Source organism: Eptatretus burgeri, chromosome 11, assembly GCF_056783735.1.
Source record: "Eptatretus burgeri isolate ZD-2024b chromosome 11, Ebu_testis_v1, whole genome shotgun sequence".
Classification (NCBI taxonomy): Eukaryota; Metazoa; Chordata; class Myxini; order Myxiniformes; family Myxinidae; genus Eptatretus; species Eptatretus burgeri.
In genome coordinates this window covers 8,283,033-8,307,328 of record NC_140971.1, presented here as the reverse complement: position 1 = coordinate 8,307,328, position 24,296 = coordinate 8,283,033, and the positions used below count along the sequence as shown (strand labels likewise).

Genomic DNA, 24,296 nt, shown 5'->3' with positions numbered 1-24,296 from the left:
TATCAGTGAAAAAGCTGGAAATTGTACAATGATGCTCAACGACACAATCTATTCTTCCCTGAAGTTTGAGACACAAATATTTGAGGTTTTAAAGAAGGTGGCCTCTCCCATCCATTCCGCAGCCAAGACGAATAGCAACCTTTAGGAGGAAGATGCTCGTGTTCATCAATTCATAAAGCTAAGGCTCGTCTTTAATTCTAGAATGGAAAATACTTGGTCAATCCAAAGGTGCTATTTCTGATGCAAAGCCTGAAAAATTTCAAACATTTGAATCCAATAATGAAAGTGGGGGAGGGGGACGGAATTTTAAAAAAAAAATCTATATGTATGTATGTCATATATATATAGTTGTGATTGTGGGGGTAGATGGAAGAATCAAATAGGGAATATAGATAGCATTGTGTGGAGTTGCTTGGTCCGTGGACGTGTTGGAGGCACCTTGATGTATTAAGTAGGGAACCTGTGAGCTTAAGTGTTACGTGTCACCACACGAGGGGTGGTGCGGTGTTACTTAGCCAAGGGAATAAGAATAAGTTCTCCAGTACGCGATTCCCCTCTGATTTTTCCCGACGTTTTTACATTTCAAGATCGGCAATGATAGTGGGGAACGTGTCCCTGAAACCACAACAAATGGGCAGAAAGCCTTGCCCTCAAAGGTTGACAACAAGCGAAGTCATGCCCCTGAGGAACAATTGATGGGCGTGACGTCAGAAGCTAGCCGAGCAGGAGAAGCCCCGCATTCCTAGGTTTGGTGCATGCAGGCCATGCCTTGGAGACGGAGGATACATATCGGGGTGATCAAAGTCAGAGAGGTTGCCCATTTTAAGAGGAAAGAGGAGTTGGCTTGCGCATTTTGTGGAGAGCCATGCTCAGAGTGGAGGCACGAGGTACATTGTTTGGAGAGGCGAGAGCACAGGTTGAGCACACTCCGAGGAGGACAACACGGCCATTGAACTTGTGTTGAGGCGATTTGGCTCGCGTGGTGAAGTAAGACGCTGGCCTTTTGCTTTTGGTCGGGCTGGTGAGGACGATCGGAACACACGAAGCACTTACACTGGGGCTTTGAGCCTTGATGTGGAGTGTCGCTCGCTGATTGCCAGTCGTGTGTTCGTCCCGCTACGAGAGAAGCGCCTCGATTCCAGTTCCACAAGTCTCAGCCCTGGGCCAAGCTAAGTGTAGGAATAGTTAAAAAGGAAGGTTTTTCTTTTCATTTTGTGTTCCCTTTGTCTGTATTCGAGTATGTGTGAGAGGTGCCTTGACTGAAGGATTTATTTACTTTATTATTATCATTACCTTTTGAATTATTGTCGGTTGTAAATATTCAGTAACTTTCATTAAATGTATTCCATTTAAGAAGCTGTAGCCGTGTGCTGTCCTGGTGCAGCAACCCTGTGCTGTGCTCCTCCTGGATGGATTGTGTATCCGCCATTACGCCCCATTAACACGCGCACATTATTCTCCGAATCTCAGTTGTAGCCTTCAAGGGAGAAGCTTTGCCATCCGTCCAGGTTGAGGTAAAACTCCCATGGACACGACAATATACACACACACACACGACGTTACATAATTCATCCATCCATCCATCAATTGGGACCATACTCTGTGCAGAGCGTTGGTGCTGCAGAAGCAGACTCCTTGGCTATTGGACACAATCCTGGATGGGTCGCCACTCCGACACAGTCTACCAGCATTCTGGCACTCATTTTGCCGACCTCGGAAGGATGACAGGCAGAGTCAACCCCACGTTACATGATGTTTGACGTTTATCAAAACGTCTTGGTCGAGCAGTTTTGGAAACAAAAGTCAATCTAGAAGGGCACTCGGTAGAGCGCATACCTCCACCACGTAATGCCTTATCCACGAGAACACATCGGGCCCAATACACATTTGAAATATCGTGCTATATAATCGTTTTTCACCCCATTTCTCAATGGTGAAGAATCACTTAAAAAATTAAATAACTCATATCCAGATCCGGATTCGGATTCGGACCTTCACCAAAATCAAACCAATTTGTCATGGTCACACACCCAACCTGTCCACCAAGTTTCATCTGAATCCGCCCACAACTTTTTGAGATATCGCACTATACATCGGTTTAACCCTATCTCTCAATGCTGAAGAATCACGTAAAAAATTCTAGTAGTCGGATCCCGATCTTCACCAAAATCTAATCAGTTTGTCCTTGTTACACACTCAACCCTGCCCACCAAATTTCATCCGGATCTGTCCACAACTTTTTGAGATATCCTGCATACAGATAGACAAACAGACAGAAGTGAAAACATAACCTCCTTCACCTTCGGTGGTGGAGGTAATTATGATGATTAGGGTGGCCATTCCTCCTGTCCCAAGCAAAAATACCATTCCTTTCTTGCGGTAATTCTCTGCAGACTAGTGTAGTATATGAGAGTGGAACTCTCATAATACAATATTTCCAACTGTAGCATTTTTGCCTGGGGTTTTTTTTGTTATTGAGGACAGTCCAATTTTCAGCTGCTGATATGAACCTGGACACCTTCATGTCCTCTTTTCCTCGAGCCACCCAACCTTTCGACCCACAATTTAAATTTTGATCGTTGGTTTTATATGGTTAATATATTGTCATTTAATTAATCCTGTGTTAGTTTGGTCCTGCGAATGCCAACAAAGACCCTATAGACCTATATGCCACGTTTCCAAAGGACATCTTCACATTATGGCTGTTGCGTGACGTTGTTCTTGCTGAAAATGCCGAAATGAAAGACGTCCTTGAAGTCACAATGGTCGAAAGAACACAATTTCATCGGGAAAAGCAGAAAGGGCAAACATCACGCATTCTGTACTCTGAGCCACTGTGATATCGATGTCAGCAGCCAAGGAGAGGGAGCTCTAAATCAGCACATTTTGTCAGAAAAGCACAAACTGAACACTCGAAGAGCGGGTAACGTCATATTTCGCCTCTTTTTTTTTGAAATCCTCCGTGTTCGCCTCAGGATGATAAAGTTACTGCCACTAAACTTTACAAGGTCTACCATTCTGTGATGAATCACCAATCGTATATATAAAAAAAGAGTTTGGACTGTGCTGTAAAAGTCGATAAAGAAAATCTACAAGGACTCCACCATGCAAAAGACGAAATGAAACTGTCCTCTATTCTTGAGGTCCCTCGACGGTCATCAAAACGATGACGGAAAATTATAGTGAGCACAGTGCACACAATGCTGGAACGATTATTTAGCCAAATAACATCGATTCCTTAATCCCCACAAGTAATCCCCTTACTCCGTAAATATAACGTGCCTCCACCCCCAATCTCCCCGACAAATTCCAAAACCCTCTACACGCCCATTATTCGCCTAAAGAAATCCCTCTCTCCTTGTATTTTTACCCCGTATGCACAGCTGCAAAGCTGGGTAAAGCAATTGCTTCAGTCCATCTGTCAATGACCGAGGAATTACTTAATTGCAAATGAATTACATATTTCGAACACTGTGGACGACAAATCACTTCCAGAAAGGTGCAGTTTAGCAGTACGTTGGCTCGAAAGTTGGCAAAATTGTGCACCATCTCGACCAATCAAATTTCCCGCTCGCGTTCTCCCGGCTGAAGAACATGAATGCTCACACAAAATGGTGGCACCCCAATGCCCGAGTTCACGATCAAAAAACAAAAAAAAGAAGGCGATGAATGAGTAAGAGATGAGGACTACCAAACAGACTGCCAGAATCTCCACATCTCAGATTAAAAAGGGAAGAGGTAACCTTTCTCATGTCCTTTTTCTCAAGACTGCACGGGTACAGTGTTCGATGAACTTTTAAGTTGTCTTTTTTAAATCTTTTTCTTTTATCCCCCACTCCCTCCCACATATTAATCATGTACACCTCACACCACATCTTCCAGACAATCCAAGCCCAGACTCACCGTCCCCTTCCACCCATTCCCATTCCCCCGCTGTAGAAGCCCCTTCCACCCCTCCTCGGACCATAACTGCCTTGAGCCCCCCTCATTGCACCAAACGTGTCGAGAGGAGGGCCCCATGCAGCTGTCCCATCATCTCTGGGAGGCACAGGGAAAGGACCTGGGAGACAAAGAAAAAAAAAAAAAACATTATACCATACATGTTTCAAAAACAAACACAAGATAATACAGTATTAGTCCCCTGCCCGTTTCACCAGAGGGGACTAAAGGTTTGCTCTATCCGTCCGTCAATGTTTCCAACAATGAGCACTCTGTTTAAAAACCTGTGGTTTTTCCACACTCCCCCCCCCCCCCATGTTTTTTAAACATATTCAACGGAAACTTGGTACATGGCTTAATTACAACTAGCTGAAACCCGTCAAAGACGGATTCCGTTCCATGAGTCCAATATGACAACCAGTGGTGGCTCTTGTAAGAGCCGGATCCCAGTCGATGTACTCCATGGCCTTACCTAATGAGGCCTACAAAACGTCCTTGTACACGACATTTTTGGTGTACACTACTCCTTGTGAAGAAGTCCCCTGATTTGTGCACGTGTCTACTTTGACGTACACCGTGTCAAAACTTCTGGCTCTCGAGAACGCGACGTACAGTTGTCCGTGCGAAAAAACTGGAGATGGTAAGTATATTCCCACTCTACGAAATGTTTGTCCTTGCGCCTTGTTAATGTGTCGACGACAGACGTAATGATGTCAGCGAATGACCGATGATGTCATGACGTCCTTACGCCTCTCAGCGGTGACATCACATGTCGCCATGTAAACGAATGTAAACCGAAAAGTGTTTATTCTGCTTCAGAGTTGAAGTTTGACTATTGCCACTATGTGCGATGCACTCTCACAGGTACGAAGTTTCTTTCAGTCCAGGTCACAGTACCGAGAAAAATGTGACGCGACCGCTAGGAGGAGCACAAAATTGGTCCTTCAGTATTAATATATAGATAAGTTACAGAACAAGTTTGAGTTTCAGAACGTTTTGTCAATTTTTTACAGAGTTATGCCCTTTTTAAACTGAGATGAGAATGGCATTGTTCAATTTCGTGACATCGACAGATATGCCTCTGCCCACATTCCATCATTGTACATACTTGTGCCAAGATTGATTTAAATTCCTGAACCCAGATTCAAAGCATTAAATAAATCTGGCTGCCAGACCATGCGTCCGATCAGGTTGAAATTTAAAGCATCCCCATGATTCCTCTATCATAATGGTGAGGTTTCATGTCAAATAATTTTATTTTAAGATTTTCGTTCAATCCAATATCGCTGCCAGACCATGTGGCCTATTAATTATTCGTGAACACCCTGGTATCCACAAGGCTCGGGGAACATGTGGGTGACGTTTCCCCTTGATCTGTCAAGCCATTCTGAAAAAGGTTTTGAAGGTTTATTCTTCAAAAAAAAAAATAAAAAACATACCTGCCAAACATGACCTATGACGTCATAGGTGGAGAACTTTACCCACATGGATAGGCTATTATACCTGTAAAGTTTCACCTCGATCTGTTCAGCCGTTTCGGAGAAGAAAATTTTTGAAGGTTATCATGTTAAAAAAAAAAAAAAATTAAAAAAAATATGTAGCTGCTGAACCACATGACTGATGACGTCATCAATCCCCCCCCCCCATTTAATTCAGCCCAAGATGACCCTCAAAAAATTTCACACTGATCAGATAAAGCATGTGACGTATGCAATTATGACATCATAACGAAGCCACCTATGCGATCAAGAAAAAAAAAATAGTAATTAAAAAAAAAAATTGTTACCTCAACCACCGAAGGTGGATGGAGGTTGTTTTCACCCCTGTCTGTCCATCTGTGCACAGGATATCTCAAAAAGTTGAAGATGGATTCAGATGAAATTTGGTGGGCAGGTTCAGTGTGTGACAAGGACGAACTGATTAGATTTTTGTGAAGATCCGGATGCGGCTCCGACAATTTATAAGTGAATCTTCACCATTGAGAGATAGAGCCAAAAACAATATATAGCACGATATCTTAAAAAGTTGCGCACGGATTCAGATGAAACTTGGTGGACACGTTGGGTGTGTGACAAGGACGAATTGATTTGATTTTGGTGGGGATCCGGATTCGAGAATTTTTTTAATTTTTAAAAGCGATTCTTTACCATAGAGAGATCGGGCCAAAATGATATGTAGCATATCTCAAAAAATTATTTACGCTGATATGTTCTACTGTTTTTTTTAATACGAACTAGACAAAGCCAAGAAGTGAACAAAACACGGTGGGTTAAAAAGGTTCTTCTTCTATCTCATTTTGTTCCGGTATTGGCTCGAGCGTGCGTTAAATCAAGTTAATTTTTATCTCCGGTTTATCCTAGTTGTCTTAATTGGTTTCGAGTCAACAAAAGATATCGGGAAATGAAAATTGCTTTTCCTTTTATTTTGCCAAAAAGACCCAAACACGGTAGGTAAATAGGATTTCTTCTTCTTCATTGGGACCGGCAGGGGGACATATATTGCAAAGCACTTCTCGCTCTTGTTTAGGTGTTTGCACCTTTCAAGCAAGTGCTTCCACAACAATGAGCACTCTGTTATAGCTGGTATTCAAATGCAATACTGCTTCCAGGACAGTCGATAAGTTTATCATGAACAACAGGGCCTGATAACAGCCCAAGAACATTCCAAATCGCCAGAAAGGAGGAAAACTCAAACTGGACGTTTCTGTAATGAGGACTCTTCACTCTGATGGGACAATTGGCGAGAAGCTTGTTAAGCACACCGCTCCCAAATTCGAATAACGTCCTGGCCTTCACAACACTGATGCATTATGTTTCGAAATGCCTCCCCATCTTCCTTTCGTCACGCAACTATTAGTCTCTCAATGATTAAGAATGTTTCGATTTCAACCAAGCCAAGGATTGATGCTTTTTGTGAAGTACACCATGAACAACGGTGCAACGTGCCTGAAGGTAGAGCTAGCAATCGAAGGGAAATAGTACTGCGAGCAATCAAAAGTTGCCATTTACTGGTTGCCATTCCCCCCCCCCCCAAAAAAAAAATAAAATAAAATAAACTTCACGTACATAAATGATCTCACTTCACGAAGTCAAATCGCTTTGATTTGGAATGCTTTCTACTTCAAATTCCTGCTGGGTCCGTATTTGCATAAAAATGGTTTAAATTCCAAGCACGACTGCAGCATCACGATGCAAATCAACACTCCTAAGAAAGCTGGGAAAACCAGCCAGATGAGTATTGTTGCATAACTAATCGCACATAATGATGTACACAGCGCCCGGCTCTAGGAGAAAGATGGCATAAATAACAAGGTAAAAAGATTTCACCACTTTATGGATGTGCTCCTCTCTACCCAGAAACAAAACAGACGTACAGAATGGACAAGTGTGATAAGCTTCAACTTTGTCCGTTTACATTTGTTCCATGATTTGTTTCCATTTCAAATGGTCCAAGGTAGAGTGATTCTACCAATTAATGGTGTTCTCATTGCTGGTCCTTGAAGAGAATGCATTTGCAACACATTTAGCTACAACATACTTGTGACTGTGTAACCTAAATGGCTGGCAGGATAACTTGGAGGTACGTGGGCTCGCCTGGGTTTGAATCTTGGGCCAAGCTATAAATGTCATCGCGGTGTTTCCCATGAAAGGCGAGGCACCAACGTGCACATGCGTGCTCTGTCTGGCGGACGTTAACCCAGAAGACTCGTCTGCCAAGTTCCAACACTCATAGACTTTAAAGATCCAACAGTGTCCTTCACAAAGAGGTGGTGACTTAAGGCCCAGTCACACCTTGACGTATTAGCCAGCAATGGCAACGTATTAAAATGTATGTAAAACGCTGGCTTACGTTGAACTTTTGATGTTTTTTTTTTAAGATTCAGACGTATTCATAACGAGTTGGTCGTATGCATAACATATTAGTAACGGACACAGAACGTTTCGTTGTGTTATAGCTAACTTATACCAACGAATGCTGAGCCTGTTGTCGGCCTTCCCAACCTATGCCCAACGATAGTCTAACTTATGCATAGCGCGCTGCACGCATCGCCGACGATGATGTGACGAAGCTTATTAAAAGGCTGCCGCACAACGATTCAAATCATAACCGCCGCAGAAATGGAAGTGTCAACATTGCAGTCACACCTTGGCGATCTTGCCAGCGTATGCAGACCTCTGAAAAATGCGTCTAAAATGCTGGCGCACGTTGAATACGGTATGGGTAAGTTTGGTATGTGTGAATAAAACGCTAAAGTACGCTATCATACGTCGTATTAAGTGGAGTATGTCTTGTAATTATAAACGCGTTAAACATTTTACGACGTACTTGCCGTATGACACACGTTCCGCATGCAATGGGAATAAGTTGTACGCACGATATGCGAACGTTGGCACACGTTGACAAAAGTTACTTGTAAGGTGTTCATAAGTCGAAACACTCAAGGTAATGGTTAGCGTCAGTGTTCCAGACTTCCTGTTTCTTTTTCTTCGGTATGACGGTGATGTCGACACTTCGATTTCTTGTGCGGTTATGATTTAAATCGTTGAGCGGCAGCCAATTAATTACATTATATTATAACCGCACTAGAAATCGAAGTGTCGACATCACCGTCATACCGAAGAAGAAGAAAAAAAAAAACCCCAGGGAGTCTGGATCACTGACGCTAACCATTACCTTGACGTGTTTCGACTTATGAGTACCTTACAAGTAACGTGTGTCGATGTGTCAACGATCGCGTAACGTGCCTACAACACGTTACTCAATGGTTAGAAATAAGTTTCGGGTACGCTAAACATTAGCTCGACGTGTGTCGACTTATGAGTAACTTACAAGTAACGTGTGTCAACGATCGCGTAACGTGGCTACAACTTATGGCCAGCGTTATGCGGAACGTGTGAGTCATACGCTGGCATAAGTCTTAAAATTTCAAGCATGGAAAATTTGAGGACAACCGAAAAGTACAACGTTTAAAGCCAGCGTACTACGATGTATGGCAGTGTTTTTCAGCGTGCTCTCAATGTTATCAAAACTTACCCATAACGTATTCGACGTGTGCCAGCGTTTTACACAAATTTTCCAAAAATCGGCATAAGCTGGCTAAAACGTCAAGGTGTGACTGGGCCTTTATCTCTGGAATCCTGAATTATTTTTTTTTTAAAACAAATTCCTGACAAAATTGTCTTTAAATGTCAGGCCTCACCATCCAGTCTGTGAAAGACTTGAACCGAAAACATATCTTGAGCAATCCCACAAGAATGTAAGAATAATTGGAGCCATAATAGTAGTTGTAGTAACTTTAAAAGGCAGTAACCTGATGAAAGAAAAAAAAAAAAGAAAAAGAAGAAGATAACCCTTCAAAGCGAACTTTCCTTCTTTGGGATGAGATAAAATAAATTAATAAAACAACCCAGACGAAGTTTACGATCAGGTTGAGGTTCGCCAACTTCACTCAACACATTGCACGTTTTCGAATCATAAAAGCCAAAAAAAACATTCTGAAAGGAAATGTTTTTTTATGACCCAATAACAACGAGAATGAACAGACTTCTGGAATTCACTGATCAACCACTGGAACAGGTTTAGTCCCTCAAACTTCTGCACTGCAACATTTGCCGAAACCTCATATGGGTACACCAAAGATCAAAGCTGCCCTTCAAAGCAAACTCAAGACTAGGTACCCTCTGTCAGGCCAAGTCCATTCCTTGATGAATATGGAATCTCAATGTCCACAGAGCCAGTGTCTGTTGCTCAATAGAGTCCCTGTCTGTCTGTCTCTCTCTGTCTCTCTCTCTCTCATTCTGTGGAATCAAAAACTATAAAACAACATTGAAATTCTCACAAAAGAGCAGAAGCCCAAGGCCTGTTGCTCTCTCTCTCTGTTTCTCTCTGTCTCTGTCTCTGTCTCTGTCTCTGTCTCTGTCTCTGTCTCTGTCTCTGTCTCTGTCTCTGTCTCTGTCTCTGTCTCTGTCTCTGTCTCTGTCTCTGTCTCTGTCTCTGTCTCTGTCTCTGTCTCTGTCTCTGTCTCTGTCTCTCTCTCTGTCTCTGTCTCTGTCTCTGTCTCTGTCTCTGTCTCTCTCTCTGTCTCTGTCTCTGTCTCTGTCTCTGTCTCTGTCTCTGTCTCTGTCTCTCTCTCTGTCTCTGTCTCTCTCTCTGTCTCTGTCTCTCTCTCTGTCTCTGTCTCTCTCTCTGTCTCTCTCTCTCTCTCTCTGTCTCTCTCTCTCTCTCTGTCTCTCTCTCTCTCTGTCTCTCTCTCTCTCTCTCTCTCTCTCTGTCATCTCTCTCTCTCTCTCTCTCTCTCTCTCTCTCACTCTGTCTGTCTCTTTCTCTCTCTCTGTCTCTGTCTCTGTCTCTCTCTCTGTCTCTGTCTCTGTCTCTGTCTCTGTCTCTGTCTCTGTCTCTGTCTCTGTCTCTGTCTCTCTCTCTCTCTCTCTCTCTCTCTCTCTCTCTCTCTCTCTCTCTCTCTCTCTCTCTCTCTCTCTCTCTCTCTCTCTCTCTCTCTCTCTCTCTCTCTCTCTCTCTCTCTCTCTCTCTCTCTCTCTCTCTCTCTCTCTCTCTCTCTCTCTCTCTCTCTCTCTCATCAGAGACAGGTTAGTGGCCAGTTATTATGTGACGTCTTCTGATCTTGCTCCCCCTGATCTTTCATTTCTCTGAGCGTCCCAAACCTTTCCAGAACACATGGTTTCTTCGAGTAACCTATGTCCTGTTAATCTTCCAAAATCCTGGCTGACTGCCCACCTCCACTCCCCTTTATTCCTATTCCCTCCCATTTGTGGAGCAACCATCATAGGTTACTGTTCCCCCTACAACTCCCAAATCAGTAATACACCACCATCTGACATCATCTTCCATCCTAACATGTGATGCACTCCACTAGCCCAACCAACAAAGAGACCAACAATAAAATCCGGACTCAAGTAAACCGTAGCTCAACGGCCTGGCTTATTTTGCCAAAATCTGCAGATTGTTCACAGCATGGTGCTATCAGCACAAGTGGGCCAGACCAAATAAACACCTGTGTCCTGAGCTCCCCATGTCTGCCTCAGCCTCAGCGCTTGCCCAGTCTGCAGATAGGTTTTATACATTCGATAATTTTGGTGGCATGACTTCCCCTTTTTATGGCTTTGCCTGCATCGGTCCAAATCGCTCACCAACGAGACAGTACCAACCTCGGATTTAGTGCGAAATTTCAACATTCCCACCGAAGAACACGATGTCCAACTGCGCAAGTTTACTTCTACACATGAGGTTTGAAAAAAAAAATGGCTTTGGAACAATCAGTCGGAAGGGAAACGGTGACCTCAATGCCCTAAATCACCCGAAACCTCAAAGCCACATTGGCCCTGGCCTTCGGATGGTGAAGTTCGAGGCTCACAATAAAATATTGCATTTCTACAAAGGATATTGACAGAGGACCATTAAGGATGCTTCTGGAAGTTAGACAAAGGACAGAGCAAATTTACCAGATGGTTTGGTCAAATAACGGTTAGAGTGTCTGCATAGCGAGTCGCATAGCAAAGACTTTCAAGAATGTTACGTGCTGCTTCCTTGCTTGACACTTGGTATTCAAAAAGGATAGAGCACAGACAAACAACCAGAGGTAGGCAACTATTGATGGGCCTAAGGCTTGACAGGCCAAATGGCCTCCTTCTGCCCTGAATGAAGTTCCTTGTAAGGGAAACTGTATCAATCCAGACAGGAGGAAAGCCCTTTCAGGAGGGCAAGCGTGGTTTATCGGTAGAATCACAAAGGAAACCATTGGACTGTATCTGGTATGATAAAGGAAAGGATGGTTCTATTTTCACTACGAATGAAAGAAAAACCAGTATAATGTGCAAAAAACTGGAAGTAGACAATTTGGATCAGTGGAAAATTTGCAAGAAAATGCCATTTGTGTCAAACGATCATAAATAATAATAACGATCATCCTATAGGATTTCTAACAGCTAGCGTGCAAAATCAATCATTTTACAATCGTTTACACGTTTGATAAACGGCGTAATACACGTAAACGCATTTAATGCACCCAAAGGGCAACCAATGGCCCTTATCATTTACTTACCGACAAAGCTTCCATACAATGTGGGTTTCATGCCCAGGATGGAACCACTCCACAACACCCAAGTGTGAACGTGGGGGAGGGGGGGGGTCACCATTTTCTTGCTTTTTACCTGGAGTCAAGCGGTTTCCACGGTAACCAGGCCGGCCTCGGACGAGACCGTTTGTTGGCATGGCGACTGGAGGCAGGCCGTTGAGGTAGAGGCCTCGCCCACCACCCCATCCTATCAATGAATGTGAAAATTCTAACAATGAGATAAACATCAACAACTTATCTTTACAGCAATCGTAAACAAAACATTGACATTTATTTTCATGCATTGTAAACTTGGTTAGTCACAAAGCAGCAAGATGTTTCACAATAAATCAACATTTCAACAAAGTACATTTTAAAGGTCGAGTATGATGTCAACTTTAGATCAGACAAACTGCGCTGTTGGTATTAATGTGCTCGGCCACCATCCTTTGAAATAGTTTACATTTTTGTTTGGATGTTTGGGGTTTGTTGTTTAAGCAAATATAGGGAGGCAGCACCTCGGTATAATCATACACTCCACAACCCGGGACAAAGCTGTGCATTATACCCTCATGACCTTCGGTAACAGTTGAAACCAACATAATGAAGACCTCTCTCGGGTGTACATAACACAGACCCGTTTCGGAGGGTCCACCTACTCCTCCACCCAAACGTGTACATTTTGAAAATGTCCCTTTGGACTCCTAAGCACACAAGTCTTTGTTTTAAAAATTCTGCACAAAAAAAAAATGTCCCAGCCTATTTAGCAGGTGAGAAGATTTCAATCCACAAGTTGTGTTCAAAATGGTGATGTTTCGGGACCCGGTTTTGTGGGTAAATCCTGAATTAACAGATCATTGGTGAGCTTATTCAAGATGGGTTGAAGTGAGCCAATTAAGGCAAGAAATAGAACACGGTAACAAAGAAATAGGAATTCTGAAATGAAACTCAATAAAAGCACAACACCTACATGAAACCAAAGTCGAACACTGGGATTCAAAACTGAGAATAATTCACACCAGGAGGCCATTTAACAACAGTACATTCTAATTAGGAGGCCAGTACACCGAATTGATGAATAGAGCCAAATACCTCCCACCATCTCTCGTCCCCTGCCGCCCATCATTGCATTCCCTACAAGACAAGGATTGGGGGGAAGGGATTTGGGGAGGGGGGGAGAAGGTGGTGATGACAAGCTCAGTATGTATGTGCAATATACATAAAAAGACGAGGAAGGACATCGTTAAAACATCACAACAGTTCAAATTGTCGATCTACACATTCAACAGACACAGACACAGCAATGGCAATTTGATAAATCCAGATTCCGCAAAAAGTGATTTGCCAACAAAAGTGTTTTTATCGTGTGCATTGAACCGGGATTTGTTTGGGTCCACCGAGACATCTGTAACTTGGTATTCACGAGGGCGTGTGGCCGCAAAGAGGAACTTACGTGCTCCCCGGCCCCCGCGCCCATCACCATGTCCATCAGCCACGGTGAGGTTCAAAAACTGCAAAGCAATATCACTCTTCTTCATTATTATTACCAACAAACACCACACACACACACACACACACACACACACACACACACACACACACACACACACACACACACACACACACACACACACACACACACACACACACACACACACACACACACACACACACACACACTTTTCCTCCAATCACAATTATTATTCCCACGCTTTCGAAGAAAAGCGGGAATATTGTGATTGTCTCCGCCGTCCGTCCGTCTGTCCGTCTGTCCGTCTTACCCTGTAACTCGTCCAACACCGTTTGAAATAGGAACTTGAAAGTTTGGGACATAGCAGATATATGTATGGGGAAGTGCACAACACTGTCGGATTTTTGATATGACCCCTAGGGGCCGGGCCAGAGGGGGTGGGGTCATGGGGGCTGATAAAAAAAAACGAGCGTTAATAGGACAAAGCAGTGCGCGCGGGAATATGCGATGGTGTGCCATCGACAATGTAGTGCTCATTCTCTATGGAACTAACTTCCTCCCATCCACAACGATTGTCTTTTCCAACCCAACGAACCCTCCCAAAGATGACCTCTTTCAGGATTACCAGTTTTCCCTTCGAGTTGTGCGATTGACAGTTTGCACTTGTATCCATCTCAATCACACCCAGGATCATCCCCTCGCTCTCATTCTTCCCCACATCCCTTATCCCTCAGTCATCCTATATTTTGTCCGTCAACCCTGACCTGTTGACGTGTCCCCCCCCCCAAACCCCCACTGTTCCTTTCATTCTGTTACATCGTGATCTGTTCTTTCTGCTCAACAAGCCTCGACTCTGTACACACAAAAATAAATTCCCGAGACACTCTGAAGAGCATCAAGCCACTGTCATTTCCGACACACACCTACAACTCCTTGCATTCCCAACCACTAATCACACATCACAAAGCCTCAACAATGTCAATGAAAAATTTCAATCTCTGATTGAAATAATATCCGACAAAGAGGTCAACTGCCGACCCACATGTCTTCGTCCAGCCACAACTTAACCACATCGCACCCAACCATTATTTTCCATTTTTTTCTGACCAGACCACCCCTTCTGTCACAATACCACTTTATGCATGCATGTTCATCTACCCAACAATACATCATTAATTTCAACTAAATGACCACCTACTAAACAGTCTGCCTCTTGCTGATCAATTATTTGTATCTTTTCAAAAAACATAAATCTCTTACCAATTTTCTATGTCCCCATATGTCAGCAGATGGGAATTTCAAAGACCTTCTGTCAAAAAAATAAATAAAGACACCAACGAGCCGGTACAATTACTAGTTTTCACTCCATTTGGTCAAAAGTATCGGCCGGCAGGCGCGCCGCCGCCCCCCTCCCCCGCCAGCAGGCGCGCCGCCGGCCCCCTGCTTCCGCCCGCCAGCAGGCGCGCCGCCGGCCCCCTGCTTCTGCCCGCCAGCAGGCGCGCCGCCGGCCCCCTGCTTCCGCCCGCCAGCAGGCGCGCTGCCGGCCCCCTGCTTCCGCCCGCCAGCAGGCGCGCCGCCGGCCCCCTGCTTCCGCCCGCCAGCAGGCGCGCCGCCGGCCCACTGCTTCCGCCCGCCAGCAGGCGCGCCGCCGGCCCCCTGCTTCCGCCCGCCAGCAGGCGCGCCGCCGGCCCCCTGCTTCCGCCCGCCAGCAGGCGCGCCGCCGGCCCCCTGCTTCCGCCCGCCAGCAGGCGCGCCGCCGGCCCCCTGCTTCCGCCCGCCAGCAGGCGCGCCGCCGGCACCCTGCTTCCGCCCGCCAGCAGACGCACCGCCGGCACCTTGCTTCCACCCGCCAGCAGACGTGCCGCCAGCACCCTGCTTCCGCCCGCCGGCCCCCTGCTTCCGCCCACCAGCAGGCATGCCGCCAGTCCCCTGCTTCTGCATGCCGGCCCCCTGCTCCCGCCCGGCGCGCCACCGGCCAACTGCTTCCAGCCGCCAGCAGGCGCGCCGTCGGCCCCCTGCTTCCGCCTGCCACTGGCCCCCTACTTCCACCTGCTCCCTGCGTCTGCTCGCCGCTGGCCCCCCATGTGTTCATCCTGGTTCCCGTCAGCAAAACAGCAGTGCAGTCTTTGTGCATCTGTCAGCAAGGTGGATTGAAGTCACATCACATCTGTTTGACATGTCTTCAAGTGTATTGCTGGTGTGCGCATATACAGTGCCTATAGAAAGTGTACACCCCCTTTTAAAATTTACACCTTTTCTTGCCTTTTTGCTGGAATTAAATTGCATTAAATCAGACTTTTTCCATCATTATTCACACATCGTAACCCACAATTTCCAAATGAAAAACAAATTATCCAACATTTCAGAAAATTAATTAAAAATACAAAACTGGAATATCTTGGTTGGATAAGTGTTCACCCTTAAAATAGCAATTGTAAATTGGCTCAGGTGAAACCAATCACGTTCAAAATCACACACCAAGTTAATTGGCCTCCACCTGTGTTAAATTGTAGTGATAATGATTATTTTACAAAAAAATATGAGCTGTTCCTGCAGGTTTCCTCTGCCGGGTAGTACATTTAACAGCAAAGACTCAACCATGAACACCAAGGAGCTTTCAAAAGACCTCCGGGTCTTTTGTGACAAGGTGACAAGGTGACAAGGCAAGTTGTGTGTTGCAACAAGGCAGAGATCAGGGGATGGGTATAAAAATATTTCAAAGGCCATGAATGTCCCTTGGAGCACAGTCAAGGCAATCATCAAGAAGTTGATGGTGTATGGTACCACCAAGACCCTGCCTATATCAGGCCGTCCCTCCAAACGGGATGACCAAGCAAGGAGGTGTCTTATCAGAGAGCCCACCAAGAGACCAATGGCAACTTTGAAACAGCTACATGCCTTCATGGCAAAGACTGGTCACTGTGTGTATGTGACACCAATATTCCAAGCACCACACAAGTCTGGCCTGTACAGTAGGGTGGCAAGGAGACCAGCACTCAAAAAAGCCCACCTTGAGTCCCGTTTGAGGTATGCAAAAACCACTCCGGAGATTCTGAAGCCATGTGACAAAAAGTTTTGTGGTCTGACAAAACCAAGATGGAACTTTTTGGCCTTAATGCAAAACATTACATTCGGCGCAAACCCAACACAGCACATTACCCAAAGAACACCATCCCGACTGTGGAGCATGGCTGGCGGCAGCATAACGTTATGTGCATGTTTCTCATCAACAGGAACTGGGGCACTTGTCAGGATAGAAGGGAAAATGGATGGAGCAAAATACAGGAAAATCCTAAAGGAAATACTCTCTCCATCGCGTGCAGCCCGTGGCTGCTGGTTGCATTATTGGTTGGGACGCGGCTATGCCGCTGAAGCAGTGTCCCCCTTACCAGTGCACTGCTACTCATTTTCCCAACCTCGGAAGGATGACAGGCTGAATCAACCTCCTGGTGTATTAATTCAGCGGCCCAACGGGGCTTGAACTCAGGACCCTTGGATCCCAAGCCGCCACCCTAACCACTAAGGCAACACCAGGCGAAAGGAAATACTGCTGTCCTCTGACACAAAGCTGAAAATGGGACACAAATTCACCTTTCAGCATGACAACCCGAAGCACACAGCCAAAGCTACACTGGAGTGGCTAAGGAATAAAAAGATAAATGTCCTCGAATGGTACAGTCAGAGCCCCGACCTAAATCCAATTGAAAATCTGTGGCATGGATTGAAGATTGCTGTCCATCAACACTCCCAACACAATTTCACTGAGCTTGAACAGTTTTGTTCAGAAGAATGGGAAAATATTGTCCAATCAAGGTGTGTAAAGTTGGTAGAGACCTATCCCAACAAACTCACAGCTGTAATTGCTGTAAAAGGTGCTTCCACCAAGTGGTAACTCACAGGGGGGGGGGGGGTGGACACTTAACCGATATTCCAGTTAAAGATATTCCAGTTTTGTATTTTTAAATAATTTTCCGCAATTTGTGGAATTTGTTTTTCACTTGGAAGTTGTCGGTTACGTTGTGTAAATAAAGGTGGAAAAAGTCTGATTTGGTGCGACGGATACATGTGTGGGGTGGGTGTGTGACAGATGTGTGTGTGTGTGTGGGGTGGGTGTGTGACGGATGTGTGTGTGTGTGGGGTGGGTGTGTGACGGATGTGTATGTGTGTGGGGTGGGTGTGTGACGGATGTGTGTGTGTGGGGTGGGTGTGTGACGGATGTGTGTGTGTGGGGTGGGTGTGTGACGGATGTGTGTGTGTGTGTGTGTGGGTGTGTGACGGATGTGTGTGTGTGGGGTGGGTGTGTGACGGATGTGTGTGTGTGGGGTGGGTGTGTGACGGATGTGTGTGTGTGTGTGTGTGTGTGTGTGACGGATGTGCGTGTGTGTGTGTGTGTGTGTGTGTGTGTGTGACGGATGTGCGTGTGTGTGTGTGTGTGTGTGTGACGGATGTGCGTGTGTGTGTGTGTGTGTGTGTGTGACGGATGTGTGTGTGTGTGTGTGTGACGGATGTGTGTGTGTGTGTGTGTGTGTGTGTGTGTGTGTGACGGGTGTGTGTGTGTGTGTGTGTGTGTGTGTGTGTGTGTGTGTGACGGATGTGTGTGTGTGTGTGTGTGTGACGGATGTGTGTGTGTGTGTGTGTGTGTGCGTGCGACGGAAGTGAGTGTGTGTGTGTGTGACGGACGTGTGTGCGTGTGTGAGGGATGTGTGTGTGTGTGTGTGTGACGGATGTGTGTGTGTGTGTGTGTGTGATGTGTGTGTGTGTGTGTGACGGATGTGTGTGTGTGTGTGTGTGTGTGTGACGGATGTGTGTGTGTGTGTGACGGATGTGTGTGTGTGTGTGACGGATGTGTGTGTGTGTGTGACGGATGTGTGTGTGTGTGTGTGACGGATGTGTGTGTGTGTGTGTGTGTGTGTGTGTGACGGATGTGTGTGTGTGTGTGTGTGTGTGTGTGTGTGTGTGTGTGTGTGACGGATGTGTGTGTGTGTGTGTGTGTGTGACGGATGTGTGTGTGTGTGTGTGTGTGTGTGTGTGACGGATGTGTGTGTGTGTGTGTGTGTGTGTGACGGATGTGTGTGTGTGTGTGTGTGTGTGTGTGTGTGTGTGTGTGTGTGACGGATGTGTGTGACGGATGTGTGTGTGTGTGTGTGTGTGTGTGACGGATGTGAGTGTGTGTGTGTGTGTGTGTGTGTGTGACGGATGTGAGTGTGTGTGTGTGTGTGTGTGTGTGACGGATGTGTGTGTGTGTGTGTGTGTGTGTGACGGATGTGAGTGTGTGTGTGTGTGTGTGTGTGAGTGTGTGTGTGACGGATGTGAGTGTGTGTGTGACGGATGTGTGTGTGTGTGTGACGGATGTGTGTGTGTGTGTGACGGATGTGTGTGTGTGTGTGACGGATGTGTGTGTGTGTGTGACGGATGTGTGTGTGTGTGTGACGGATGTGAGTGTGTGTGTGACGGATGTGAGTGTGTGTGACGGATGTGAGTGTGTGTGTGACGGATGTGAGTGTGTGTGTGACGGATGTGAGTGTGTGTGTGACGGATGTGAGTGTGTGTGTGACGGATGTGAGTGTGTGTGTGACGGATGTGAGTGTGTGTGTGACGGATGTGAGTGTGTGTGTGACGGATGTGAGTGTGTGTGTGACGGATGTGAGTGTGTGTGTGACGGATGTGTGTGTGTGTGACGGATGTGAGTGTGTGTGTGACGGATGTGTGTGTGTGTGTGTGTGTGACGGATGTGTGTGTGTGTGTGTGTGACGGATGTGTGTGTGTGTGTGTGTGACGGATGTGTGTGTGTGTGTGTGTGTGACGGATGTGTGTGTGTGTGTGTGACGGATGTGTGTGTGTGTGTGTGACGGATGTGTGTGTGTGTGTGTGACGGATGTGTGTGTGTGTGTGTGTGTGTGTGACGGATGTGTGTGTGTGTGTGTGTGTGTGACGGATGTGTGTGTGTGTGTGCGTGTGACGGATGTGTGTGTGTGTGCGTGTGACGGATGTGTGTGTGTGTGTGTGACGGATGTGTGTGTGTGTGCGTGTGACGGATGTGTGTGTGTGTGTGTGTGTGTGACGGATGTGTGTGTGTGTGTGTGTGTGACGGATGTGTGTGTGTGTGTGTGACGGATGTGTGTGTGTGTGTGACGGATGTGTGTGTGTGTGTGACGGATGTGTGTGTGTGTGTGTGACGGATGTGTGTGTGTGTGTGTGTGACGGATGTGTGTGTGTGTGTGTGACGGATGTGTGTGTGTGTGTGACGGATGTGTGTGTGTGTGTGTGACGGATGTGTGTGTGTGTGTGTGTGTGACGGATGTGTGTGTGTGTGTGTGACGGATGTGTGTGTGTGTGTGTGTGTGTGACGGATGTGTGTGTGTGTGTGTGTGTGTGTGTGACGGATGTGTGTGTGTGACGGATGTGTGTGTGTGACGGATGTGTGCGTGTGACGGATGTGTGTGTGCGTGTGACGGATGTGTGTGTGCGTGTGACGGATGTGTGTGTGCGTGTGACGGATGTGTGTGTGCGTGTGAGGGATGCGTGTGTGCGAGTGTCGGCTGTGTGTGTGCGGGTGACGTATGTGTGTGTGCGGGGGACGGGTGTGTGTGTGCGTGTGACGGATGGGTGTGCGCGTCTGACGGATGTGTGTGCGCGTGTGACGGACGTGTGTGTGTGACGGATGTGTGTGTGTGACGGATGTGTGTGTGTGACGGATGTGTGTGTGTGACGGATGTGTGTGTGTGACGGATGTGTGTGTGTGACGGATGTGTGTGTGTGACGGATGTGTGTGTGTGACGGATGTGTGTGTGTGACGGATGTGTGTGTGTGACGGATGTGTGTGTGTGACGGATGTGTGTGTGTGTGACGGATGTGTGTGTGTGACGGATGTGTGTGTGTGACGGATGTGTGTGTGTGACGGATGTGTGTGTGTGACGGATGTGTGTGTGTGACGGATGTGTGTGTGTGACGGATGTGTGTGTGTGACGGATGTGTGTGTGTGACGGATGTGTGTGTGTGACGGATGTGTGTGTGTGACGGATGTGTGTGTGTGACGGATGTGTGTGTGTGACGGATGTGTGTGTGTGACGGATGTGTGTGTGTGACGGATGTGTGTGTGTGTGTGACGGATGTGTGTGTGTGTGACGGATGTGTGTGTGTGTGTGTGACGGATGTGTGTGTGTGTGACGGATGTGTGTGTGTGTGTGACGGATGTGTGTGTGTGTGACGGATGTGTGTGTGTGTGACGGATGTGTGTGTGTGTGTGTGTGTGTGACGGATGTGTGTGTGTGTGTGTGACGGATGTGTGTGTGTGGGGTGGGTGTGTGACGGATGTGTGTGTGTGTGTGACGGATGTGTGTGTGTGACGGATGTGTGTGTGTGACGGATGTGTGTGTGTGTGGGGTGTGGGTGTGTGACGGATGTGTGTGTGTGTGTGGGTGTGTGACGGATGTGTGTGTGTGTGTGTGTGTGTGTGACGGATGTGTGTGTGTGTGTGGGTGTGTGACGGATGTGTGTGTGTGGGTGGGTGTGTGACGGATGTGTGTGTGTGTGGGGTGGGTGTGTGATGGATGTGTGTGTGTGTGTGGGGTGGGTGTGATGGATGTGTGTGTGTGGAGTGGGTGTGTGACAGATGTGTGTGTGTGTGTGGTGTGTGTGGGATGGGTGTGTGACGGATGTGTGTGTGTGTGGGTGGGTGTGTGACGGATGTGTGTGGGGTGGGTGTGTGACGAATATGTGTGTGTGTGTGGTGTGTGACGGATATGTGTGTGTGTGTGTGTGCGTGATGGATGTGTGTGTGGGATGGGTGTGGTGTGACAGATATGTGTGTGGGGTGGGTGTGTGACGGATGTGTGTGTGTGTGGGGAGGGTGTGTGACGGATGTGTGTGTGTGTGTGTGGGGTGGGTGTGTGACGGATGTGTGTGTGTGTGTGGGGTGGGTGTGTGACGGATGTGTGTGTGTGGGGTGGGTGTGTGACGGATGTGTGTGTGTGGGGTGGGTGTGTGACGGATGTGTGTGTGCATGGTGTGTGTGTGGGGTGGGTGTGTGTTGGGTGTGTGACGGATGTGTGTGTGTGTGGGTTGGGTGTGTGACGGATGTGTATGTGGGGTGGGTGTGTGACGGATATGTGTGTGTGTGGGGTGAGTGTGTGACGGATATGTGTGTGGGGTGGGTGTATGATGGAAATGTGTGTGGGGTGGGTGTGTGACGGATATGTGTGTGTGTGTGGCGTGGGTGTGTGATGGATATGTGTGTGGGGCGGGTGTATGATGGATATGTGTGTGGGGCGGGTGTATGATGGATATGTGTGTGGGGTGGGTGTGTGATGGATGTGTGTGGGGTGGGTGTGTGATGGATGTGTGTGGGGTGGGTGTATGATGGATATGTGTGTGGAGTGGGTGTATGATGGATATGTGTGTGGGTGGATGTGTGACGGATATGCGTGTGTGTGTGGTGTGGGTGTCTGACGGATGTGTGTGTGTTGGGTGGGTGTGTGACGGATGTGTGTGTGTGTGGGGTGGGTGTGTGATGGATGTGTGTGTGTGTGTGTGTGGGGTGGGTGTGATGGATGTGTGTGTGTGTGTGGTGTGTGTGGGATGGGTGTGTGACGGATGTGTGTGTGTGTGGGTTGGGTGTGTGATGGATGTGTGTGTGGGGTGGGTGTGTGACGAATATGTGTGTGTGTGTGGTGTGTGACGGATATGTGTGTGTGTGTGCGTGATGGATGTGTGTGTGGGATGGGTGTGGTGTGACAGATATGTGTGTGGGGTGGGTGTGTGACGGATGTGTGTGTGTGTGGGGTGGGTGTGTGACAGATGTGTGTGTGTGTTGGGTGTGTGACGGATGTGTGTGTGTGTGAGTTGGGTGTGTGACGGATGTGTGTGTGGGGTGGGTGTGTGACGGATATGTGTGTGGGGTGGGTGTATGATGGATATGTGTTGGGGGTGGGTGTGTGACATATGTGTTTGAGGTGGGTGTGTGTGGGGGGGGGGGGGTGTGACGGATGTGTGTGTGTGTGCGTGGCGGATATGCATGTGGGGTGGTTGTGTGACGGTTGCGTGTGTGTGTGTGTGTGTGTGTGTGTGTGTGAGTGAGTGTGTGCGTGTGCGTGTGCGTGTGTGTGTGTGCGTGTGTGTGTGTGTGCGTGTGTGTGTGTGTGCGTGCGTGTGTGTGTGTGTGTGTGGGGGTGATGGATATGTGTCTGTCTGTGGGGGGAGGGGTGATGGATATGTGTGTGTGTGGGTGGGGGGGTGACGGATATGTGTGTGTGTGGGGTGGGTGTGGTGTGATGATGTGTGTGTGTGTGTGGGTGTGTGTGCGGGGTGGGTGTGTGGGTGGGTGTGTGTGGGTGGGTGTGTGTGGGTGGGTGTGTGTGGGGTGGGTGTGTGTGGGGTGGGTGTGTGTGGGGTGGGTGTGTGTGGGGTGGGTGTGTGACGGATGTGTGACGGATATGTGTGTGGGGTGTGTTTGTGACATATGTGTGTGTGTGTGGGTGGTTGGTGGGGGTGTGATGGATATCTGCGTGTGTTTGTGTGTGGGGGGGTGACGGATATGTGTGTGTTTGTGTGTGGGGGGTGACGGATATGTGTGTGTGGGGGGGTGACGGATATGTGTGTGGGGGTGGGTGGTTGGGGGGGGGTGATGGATATCTGTGTGTGTATGTGTGTGGGTGGTGGGTGACGGATATGTGTGTGTGGGTGTGTGACGGGTGGGTGTGTGACGGGCGGGTGTGTGACGGGCGGGTGTGTGACGGGCGGGTGTGTGACGGGCGGGTGTGTGACGGGCGGGTGTGTGACGGGCGGGTGTGTGACGGGTGGGTGTGTGACGGGTGGGTGTGTGACGGGCGGGTGTGTGACGGGTGGGTGTGGTGTGATATATCCGCGTCTATCTGTCTGTTACCCACTGCATCGCAGTCCTCCTGTCTATGTCGGTTTACCTGTAAATGGAGTGCAGTCTTTACCTCTCGGTACATTGTCGAACTTTAACCTTTCTCCCTCCTTACTCATGTCCACCTCCATCTGACTGGTTCATTGAATGTCCGTGTCCAGCTCCTCCTGAATTTACCTCACTCTGCATATTCACGTTTAACTTTGGTCCGTCGTCCGTCCATGAATCTTCATGTGTCTACCACTAACAGGATATCGACGAGCGTCGTTCTCTCTGTCCGAGACAATGTGGTTTCTGTCCATCGGTGAACGTGCGCCGGTCCGCGGATTGTTGTCTTACAATACACATCGATGTCAACACAGGTATCGGTTCTCACCTGCTGTTCCAAACTCATCGCTTCTGATCTGTAACAGAAAAGGAAGGATAAATTAAATATTTCAAATTTAACCTATGACGGCCAAGATGACACAACAAAACCGCCCTGGAAGACAAAAGAAGCTCCACGGTCCGTAACACCTTTCTAAATGAAGAGAAAGCCGAAACAAAACGAAACGCGAAGGAAATTTTTGAGCAATAATTGTGTCCGAATGAGAGAAAATGGAGTCAGGGCCGCGATGGCATCACGGACGCCGGTGGCGTGAAGACGTCATCGCCGCTTGGAGCCGCGTCACGTCCGCGACGTCACGTCACGTGACGGAGCTCACAAGGAACCGGGAAGTTGGACGCAAAGAGAAGGAAATTCGGCCTAGCAAGTCTGTGCTCCGTCTACACACTGTATGAATAATTCACTGTAACAGTTTATCAAGTTAAATTCACCAGGGGAGGGGTTTGCGTGAGGAATGAGCCGATGTTGGGATTTAATACCAAAACATTCTAACCGGTTGAAAAACAGACAAACAAATCAAAGGTTCAATTCAAGAGATTTTGTGAAGAAAAATAAAAAAAAC

At 47.4% G+C, this 24,296-nt stretch overlaps 2 protein-coding genes across 3 annotated transcripts in view; both read right to left on the bottom strand.

Annotated features, from left to right (window-relative positions):
* The window catches only part of LOC147016444 (putative ATP-dependent RNA helicase Pl10), a 52,631-nt gene extending 28,614 nt beyond the window's left edge, over positions 1 to 24,017 (bottom strand). Inside the window, exons 1-6 of one of the 2 annotated variants that reach the window (XM_085845113.1) lie at positions 23,866 to 24,017; positions 23,726 to 23,753; positions 13,464 to 13,521; positions 13,103 to 13,144; positions 12,108 to 12,239; positions 3,904 to 4,060 (exon numbers count right to left, since the gene is read on the bottom strand). In XM_085845113.1, the coding sequence (XP_085701239.1) occupies positions 3,904 to 4,060; positions 12,108 to 12,239; positions 13,103 to 13,144; positions 13,464 to 13,521; positions 23,726 to 23,743 (407 nt within the window). In that variant the 5' untranslated portion in view covers positions 23,744 to 23,753; positions 23,866 to 24,017. The remainder of the gene's footprint in view (positions 1 to 3,903; positions 4,061 to 12,107; positions 12,240 to 13,102; positions 13,145 to 13,463; positions 13,522 to 23,725; positions 23,754 to 23,865) is intronic. The other variant, XM_085845114.1, reaches the window with a different exon arrangement.
* Positions 15,521 to 20,854, bottom strand: LOC147016445 (uncharacterized; the record flags this gene model as incomplete). The annotated part of the gene is made up of 2 exons (XM_085847695.1): positions 15,521 to 15,615; positions 20,128 to 20,854. Coding segments are annotated over 2 exons (822 nt in total), but the record flags the coding sequence as incomplete, so codon positions are not given.
* Positions 24,018 to 24,296: the final 279 nt, after the last annotated feature.